This window comes from Hirundo rustica, chromosome 2, assembly GCF_015227805.2.
Source record: "Hirundo rustica isolate bHirRus1 chromosome 2, bHirRus1.pri.v3, whole genome shotgun sequence".
Classification (NCBI taxonomy): Eukaryota; Metazoa; Chordata; class Aves; order Passeriformes; family Hirundinidae; genus Hirundo; species Hirundo rustica.
The window spans coordinates 28,032,881-28,041,398 of NC_053451.1; the positions used below are offsets into that span (position 1 = coordinate 28,032,881).

Sequence of the window (8,518 nt, forward strand, 5' to 3'; positions counted from 1 at the left end):
TACTGATCAGATTACATAATGTTAAGCCTAGTGAAAACCTCAAACTTGCTCTATCAGATAGAATCACAGAAAATAGCTAGCTGGCCACTGCAAGCTGCAATGACAGCGCTACTGCAAGGAGCTGGTGAAGCACTTCCAAAATTCTCTGGTGGACTAAGAGTTAACTAACAACTAACAGAGCAGTCAAACATTAACAAAACTTATGCTGAATACAATATGCAAGGTAATCCAGTTCACAGGTGTGCATCATAAGAACATTTAAAAGAACAAAGGTAGTAAGACAGAATGGCAAATATGATTCAACGTTTGGGCAAATAAATCCTCTGAGAAGCAGAACTAACACTGCACTGTATTTCAAACATGACTGGCCTTTAGCTTGCTGTCCCAATGTTTTCTGCTACTTCAGTAAACTCACCCCATTGTTACTGCTGTCCCACAAAACCCAGCTTTTCCTTATCGCAGCATTCATTTCCAACCACCCCTCTCCAACAATCAGTGAAGAACAGAAGACTCATGCTGTGGCTGGCTCAAAATTACACTTGTGCAGACTGGCTAGCAGCAGCAGAAATATCACAAACTACACCTGGGCTCTGTGATCCTTCCTTCAGCACTGCCCCCAATTAAGGTCTGTCCCTCAGCACCAGGACACACACAACATACAGGAATGTGCCTGTTCTGACAGATCACCCTTCGCTACTTATCCACCGGGGAAAGAAGGGAACAGAGAACATCAATGGATCGGTGAGAGCTACAATGTGTCCATAGCATGTCCACATAAACTTTGCTGGCTTCAGAGAAAATGCCAAAAAGACCTTTCAAGAGCAGTCTCTAGATAACAAAATAATATTACAGGTTACTTATTAACCTTTTTTCTCATATATGTATATTTATTTATTTATTTATTTTCCCCCTTCTTTTAAATTTTAGAAATGCCAGTGTACCTGGTTAGGTACTCAAAAAAAACAACAAAAACAACAACAACAACAACAACAAACAAAAAAAAAAAAAAAAACCAAGAACGGAAGGAATGGAAGTTATGAGGTAAAGTTATCTCTCTTACTATTTATCATTCAGTATTTGTAGAGCTCAAAAATAACACAGAACCTCCACATCCTTGAGTGAATGGATGAAGTTACATCATTTGCTCTATACAGGGCACTAGATTAGACAACATAAAGACAAAAGGAGTCAAAAGCCTACAGATTTTATGAGCAAACATATGACAAGAACTTAGTCACCAAAACTTTTCCCAATCTTCCCCCCCATGACACATTCATTTGGAGCACTCAGATTTTTTATTTCAAGGTTTGAGGTGGCAGGAAAAAGGCATTTATTTTCTCCCTTTCTTACTCCTTACTGGATCACTGGCCTGTTAAACACCCCTCTCCCCACAGTTTACTTGCAACTGAACTCTAGATTTCAGTAAAAAATGATAATCTAGTTACTGAATTAAGACGGATGACAGCACTCACTTGAGCCTTCTGAAAATGAAGGGAAAATAACAAATCCCACAAGCTATACCTAAACATGTGTCCCCAAGTTCCTGCTGTGTTAGCCTGAATAACTACTGTGAGAAACAGATGCTAACCCATGAGACCAGACTTCTCTCAACATCGAGAGCTGCAGTAATTAAAAGTGAAGGATGGTGGAATGACCATGCTTAGAACTTCACAGGTTTCTTACGGATGGACGTAAGAAGAAAGGCATTACAAAATTTCTCCTCTTTGCCCATATTCAGCCTCAGTTCAATTGTTATTAAAATGTACACATATCACACGTAAAACTAATTACAAGTTGGGTAATATTTGTTGTAGCAAAGAAAAAATACGTAACTCAGAACTAGCCCAGTAGGATTGAGATGTTTGTATTTACTACAGGAAACTGAAAGGATCAGATGGGGGAACTCCTATAGTGCAGTACGCTCACAACTACCCAAACTGCTTACTACTGCCTGCACTGCTGCCATCATCAAGCAACCCACATTTATGCTGAAGTTCTTTGGAGATTTTAATCTATAAAACTCCAAATGAACCAAATTGCTACTGCCTCCCACCCACTAGCTGGCCTAAATCCAACCAGCAGGCTTCCTGCAGTTTTCCCACGCCTGATTGTTTTCCAGCGTGTAGACAAAGTGTAGATCATGCAGAAAACCAACAAGTTCAAGCTTTTTTTTTTTTTTTTTTTAACTGGAAAAGGTAGGAGAACACCAACACCCAACTCCTCTCCTTCATAATACAGGAAATACTTTGACTAACTGGAGTACAGCAAGAGAACCTGGAGCAAGCAGCACTCTACGCATGATGTAGGCTGCTCAGCAGATGGGGAGCAGAGAGGAGGGAGGACATCTAAACAGATGGTCTAGAATATGCATTTTGTATTTCAAAGTTGAAAGCATTTCTCAGCCTACAACATAAAGCACTAATTTCAGCAAAATCTTAGAAATAATCCAAGAGGGCACCTCTCCCGCTATCCAGTGCAACTTCAGGAAAAATCCCAATTAAGTTTAAGGTTGTAATGTGGGCACTCCAGAAGACATCAAACTCCCATGATTGTTCAAGTACCAGCATCACCTCTCAAGTCTCTTCTCAACACAGGCTCCAGAGAAAAGGATAATGTGCTGCTACTAAAAACTCCAGCTGAAAAATGTCTTCAAATAAAGAGGGTCAGTGCTCTTGCAAAAGCATCAGCAGCTGAAGACTGACACCAGTTACACCTCAACCTTACCCTAGACATGTATTTCTGAAGTCTGACTTGGAACACGCTATCCTGCCCTCACTGGCTCCAGAGGTGTCACCATAAAAGGACCTGCATTTCCTGAATGTGGCACTCCAGAGAATCATTGCGTGCAGATGAAGCATCTCAGCTTAAAAACCAGTGCCCACATTTCAAAGAGGCTGTGGGGGAGTCTGCTCTGAAGACAGGCTCAATCTCATGCACTGAAAAATTGAATGGAGTAGGAGCTGGAGTGCAGACACTAGAGTGGCTCCTGATTTTTCAGGGGAAAGAAACAGGCTCCCTTAATCACAATAGCAAATACTCAACTTCATTAATGAACAGTGCCTCAAGTAACGTTGGAAAGAAAGAGCAGAGTTTTATGCACTTTTATACTTGATGGCATGGCCGAGGATGACAGAAGACACTGATCCCACTGAGTAACAGAAGCTAAATTATCTCCTCTGCCCACGTTTACTATAGCTAATTAAGTCAGAGAGATGAGAGAAGATAAAGGGATTCAAAAGAAACATATTAAGCTTTTCATGTTTCTTTAAAAAAAAAATTTGCAGAAATAGGAGAAGACATTAAGACCAAAAGTACCTCAGAATAACTTTTGTTACTTCCAACTAAGAGTAGAGAGAGCCACTGCTACTACCTAAAAGACAACCACATACTAAGCAACAGAAGAAAGAACACTTTTAGACTACTGCCATACAGCTGCTGACCCACAACTCATCATATCAGACTGCAGAGCTTCCATTTTAGCATAACACAGCAGTCAGCATTCCTCAGCATTCCAGAAACAGTCAAAAGCTCGATTTAAACTGATCTATACCAAATGCCACACAGAGGCCAAGGCCACAGAGGTGGGCACTTGTATTAGCAGCAGCTGCTGTCAACCTGATGACTCGAGGGCTGCTGAGTTTTTTTAACACAGACAGAAATTTTGACTTGAGGTGCTACACAGGGAATTCAGCAGCTGAAGATCCATCTTCACAAGTTCTGAAGGGTTTAACTGTTTGTCTAACAGCAGTCCGAGTGCTGCTATGAAGTAGCTATGAGCTCGTAAAATTACATTATTCGTTGCCTCTATGATCGATGTACTATCACCACAGAAATGGCCTTAGCTTTTGTCAAGTAATACAAGCAAACGCTTTGACAACTCTTTAAAGAAACAGGTCTCCTCAATTTTCATATTGCAGACAATCTTATTTTTAAAAAAATCTGAGAAATCAAGCAGATTACAGGGCATTTGCATTCTCACTCATTTGCATCAGATGCAAAGAAGCTATAAGAATGCTTTGGTTTACTTCCAGAGCTATCTTTTAGTATCTGGTACTGAAGAATGAAATACCACAGATACTTGAGAAGTACGTGGGTAGTAAGAAACACCTTAAGTGTCTGTGTGTGGCAAGAGATGCAGAAGTTTGGGAAAAATTAGTTATCTAAAATCATGTAACAAATTTTGGGTGCTACCCAAGTTTGTTTGGCAAGATGCATCTTCAAAAACATGCAGCTCTTGTTCCAGAATCTCTGCAATATCCTATCTGAAATGGAAAAAAGTTATCTTCAGGAAATGAAATTGACTTTTTAAAATTGTATGCATGCTTGTATCTTCCTAAGTCCTGGACTAATCCTTTCCACTCTCACTCCTCTCAAAGGCAGAAATTTGTGGCACACCTTCCCCACATTACTCATTCCCCACGCACTACCCTGAAGGAGGAGTTTACAGACGAAATGAACAGCTGAAAGCGAGTATTACCTTGCAATACAGCCCATCCATTTCCCAAACACACACTGCAGCTTTACTCCAGATTTTAACCATCTTCATAGAAGAAATGTGTTTTTCCCTGGAGATTGGCAAGAACATTGTAATTCTTGAACAAATATTTAAGACCACCAGGAAGGGAGGAGGACTTCTCCCCCGCTTCCCCCATTTTTCTGCCTGGAAGGGGAAAACAAAAGAGGGACAGGAGCAGTAAAGAAAACAATTTAATGGAAGATGTAAAGTTAATGTCAGCAAGGGGTGACCACTGTAACAAAAATAAAAGCACTCAAGAATGTCAAGGGTGCCCAGGGGAAGAGGTGGGAAAGCAATCCAAGGAATACAGAGAAAATCCAGTGGGAACCATTCTTTGCACACCCACCACTAAAGCATGATTTTCTACCTACATCACTGCTGAATTTTTCTAGAAGACAGAAATACAAGTATTTTCCAGCAGCCTACAAAACTAAAGATTTGTGTAAGGCAAAATGAACATTAAAATATTATAGCATATATACCAAGGGAGCAGTAAAATAAGATGTATGTTTTATCATTTGATAGACATCAATACCAGATTTCCTTTTTAGCAACTAAATCAAAACATCTGTCACTTCATAATCAAGTGTATATTTCATATGAATGACTTTTGATCCAATTAGTTCTTAAGCCCCCGGCTTTCTGGAAATACAGCTTGTCAATCCATCCTCACACTTCACATCCTAGACTGCACCCTCCTTCATACTAGGAATAGGTTAATTTCTCTTGACCTTTTGTACCCCAGCTCTTCTGCCTCACCCAAAAAACACTTACAAAGCAGCTGATGCTCGACTTTGCCCCTTGACTGGAAGCAGGACAAATTTTTCTGTCCCAAACTGAGACAATAAGTAACCCAGAGCTCACCACTGAAGATCCTACACTTTCTCAAAGTACCATCTGTCAATGTCCCTGCAGCCCAGGAGCAAGCACTCCACAACGAAAATGGCAGCATGTGTTTTCCATTATGGAAAACAACCACATCACCCCAAGCTGATGGCAAATAGCCCATTGATAAAACTGTGGTAATGAGCCAAAGAAGTTGCTTCAAAAGTAAAGCATATAACCTTGCTTCCCAATGCAAACTGTGACATTCACACAAGGGTCTTACAAGCAGGTTAAGCAGGCAGGCTTTTTAAGTAGTTAAGATATGCCTGGTTTGCAAAGCCAAAACAACAGGAATAATAACTATTCTTGCTCAAATAACAACTCAAAAGATGAATATGATGAATTCTGGATGGAGGGCAGGTGGGAGGTACACACAGCCATAGCAGTACAGGAACCATAGGACAGTCAACTGATGTCAGGATAACCACTTTGTTTAAGAACAGATCCCAAACAACCAAATTGCATTTAGCTCTGACAGCTGTAAGCTACTGCTTATCTACACGTGATACACAAAAAAGTATGTACTTCATTCCTAAAGCTGTGGCCTCAGTAAGTAAAGGAGAGAACCTGGAAAGGATTCATATGAGCTATCACTATCAACACACTCCTTTTTTCTACAGCCCATCTACTGGGCAACACAAGGTACAACAGCCACAGCTGGAGTTTCAAACATCTCTGAACTCTGCTTTTTGTTTCATCTGTCCTATATTTTAGAAACTGATTTTGACTGCATGTGCCATAGGGACTGGGGAAGCTAAGAAATATGATCTCACACACACACACAAAGAAAAAAATAAACCCACACAGTGAAAGACAAGAACTTCAAAGGCATATTAGAGGCTATCTAAAGCTATGTTTAATGCAGCATTTAACCACACCAGCAATTAACATCATAGACAAAATGAGTCCTTGTTAAATATTAAGTACCCGTGCCCTTCCAGATAGGGAGAAAGGGCTCACGTTAAGTGCCCCAAGACATTCAACAGTGAAGATGCCGTAAGGAAAAATACCATAGTATTCACGTATTCTTTATAACTCATAACAGATTAATAAAAATAAATAAATTAAACCCTCTCCTTTTAATCTCATACAAATAAAAATTCTTATGCCAGTAAGATATATTTTAAGCTGTTTTCAAAGGAACACTATTAGCATAAGTAACCTTACTTTAAAATTCCCTGTATTACTAATTTGAGTATGGAAAAGCGGGTATTTTATTACCCATCATCATATTTTAACATATCTTTGAGAGTGAAGAGAGATCTGTCAGCCTCATTAATATCCAGGCAGCAGGGTAGGATTTAGGCAACTGAAGTATGCTAGAAGCAAATATACTGTGTAATCATCATTTAAGGGTTTTTTTACCTCCGTTTTGAATGTTTAACTTCACATGATCCAGTCCTGAACATTTAGAGGCTTGCACCACACAGAGCTTTAGGTGGCCACAAAAAGCTGTCGATACAGCATATCTACCCTTGATACTCTTATCTGCGATTTCTTTACGCTGGCAAATACAATTAAGGAAACTCAGCCACCAGCACCTTCAATCGTCTGGATTAACATTAGAGCAAGTGATTTTAAGGGCCAGAAAAAGGCAATTTGCCATCTGCACTAGTTCTGTGCCCTGCACGTCACAGGCTGACAGCCTCTGGATCACAGCATGAAGTCTTTTTCAGATCAAAGTTCTTGTGCACTATTCAGCAACAAGCAGCTGTTTTGAGTAAGCACATAATAGCTATAGAAGAGATGCGGCAGTTTTTCAGTCACTTATACGGTCTCCACAAATACCACAACTTTAACCCCCTTCTTTCCACAGCCGATGCATGGAATTGGCTAGGGTGAGAAAATAAAACGCTGGAGGACACCTCGCCACCTTTGCCCTCCCAGCTCTCGCTCGCCAGGCGGCTAAATTCACACTGGGGAAGGCAACACGGAGCCACGGCTACCCACGGCAGCTGGAGGACGCTAGGCTAGCGCTCAGAAGTTGATACACGCCGGGGAGACACGAGGATGTCGGCGAGAGGAGGGACAGCAGGACCTATTTCAAGGGATCCCCCTGCCACCCAGTCCCGCTCCCCTCCCGGCGAGCGAGGCACCCACCTGTGCCGGTGCTCGTCGTGCCCTTGCCCGTGGATAAGGAAGCCGCCGAGGTTCTTGCCCCCTTTGCTGGTGTCCACGTGGGGAATGAGCACATCCTCCAAGCCCAGGTCAAAGCGCTTGTGCTTCGAGGAGTCGGGCAGGAAGAAGAACGCCCCGAAGCACAGGGTGATGAAGGCACTAAGAATAAGGAGCAGGATAAATTTTTCGGAGAGTCTCAAGGTAGCCCTGTGGTGCGGGAAGGCGGAGGCTCCCAGGTTCAGCGGGGGCAGCCTCCGCCCGGAGAGCGGCAGCAGGGCGGGAGTGGTCATCCTTCCGCTAGCGACCCCCCGGCGGGGCACGGCTCATCCCCTCAGCCCCTGCGGAGGGCGGCCCCGGCCCGGCTCGGGGGCTGCGGGCGGCTGCACCATCACCATCCTCCCCTCGGGCGCCGGGGGAAGGGAGAGCAGGGGGGGGAGGCCGGGCCGCCCCGACGGCCGCCGCCCCCACGGGGGCTCGGGCCGGAGCGCGGTCGCCCCGCTACCTGCGCGCCCCCTTCCCTCCCTCCCTCCCTCGCCGCGGGGCCAGCCGGGCCCGAGCGAGCGACTCCGTTCAGCGGCGCTCCCAGAGCTCCGCGGCCGCGGGGCTGAGGGACGAGCGGTAGCGGGGAGCCGGGGGCCCGGCCTGGCGCGCGGCGTCGCTCCGCCCGCGTCCCCTTGTCCGGGCCGGGCGGAGGCGCATCCCCCTGGCCGCGCCGGGGCCCCGCTGCGAACGACGCCGGGAGCGGCCGCCGCGCCGGTCCCGCTCCGGACCCTCTGCCCGCCCCCCACGGCGCCTGCGCGGCGGCGGCGGGCGGCGCACGCGCGCGGGGCGCGGGCGGGGCCGGGGGCGGGGCGGGGGCGGGGCCGGCGCGGCCCCCGCGGGGAGCGGTGAGCGGGAGCGGCGGCGGGAGCGGGAGCGGGGCCGGGAGCGGGTGGGAGCCGGAACAGCGCTCGGACCAGCGGCTACGGAGAGGGCCCGTGGGAGACCGCAAAGGTGCTG

At 45.2% G+C, this 8,518-nt stretch overlaps 1 protein-coding gene across 1 annotated transcript in view; it reads right to left on the bottom strand.

Annotated features, from left to right (window-relative positions):
* Nucleotides 1-7,928, bottom strand: part of MAN1A2 (mannosidase alpha class 1A member 2) — a 134,394-nt gene extending 126,466 nt beyond the window's left edge. The window contains exon 1 of the mRNA XM_040055492.2: nt 7,502-7,928. Coding sequence (XP_039911426.1) covers nt 7,502-7,809 — 308 coding nt within the window. The 5' untranslated portion in view covers nt 7,810-7,928. The remainder of the gene's footprint in view (nt 1-7,501) is intronic.
* Nucleotides 7,929-8,518: the final 590 nt, after the last annotated feature.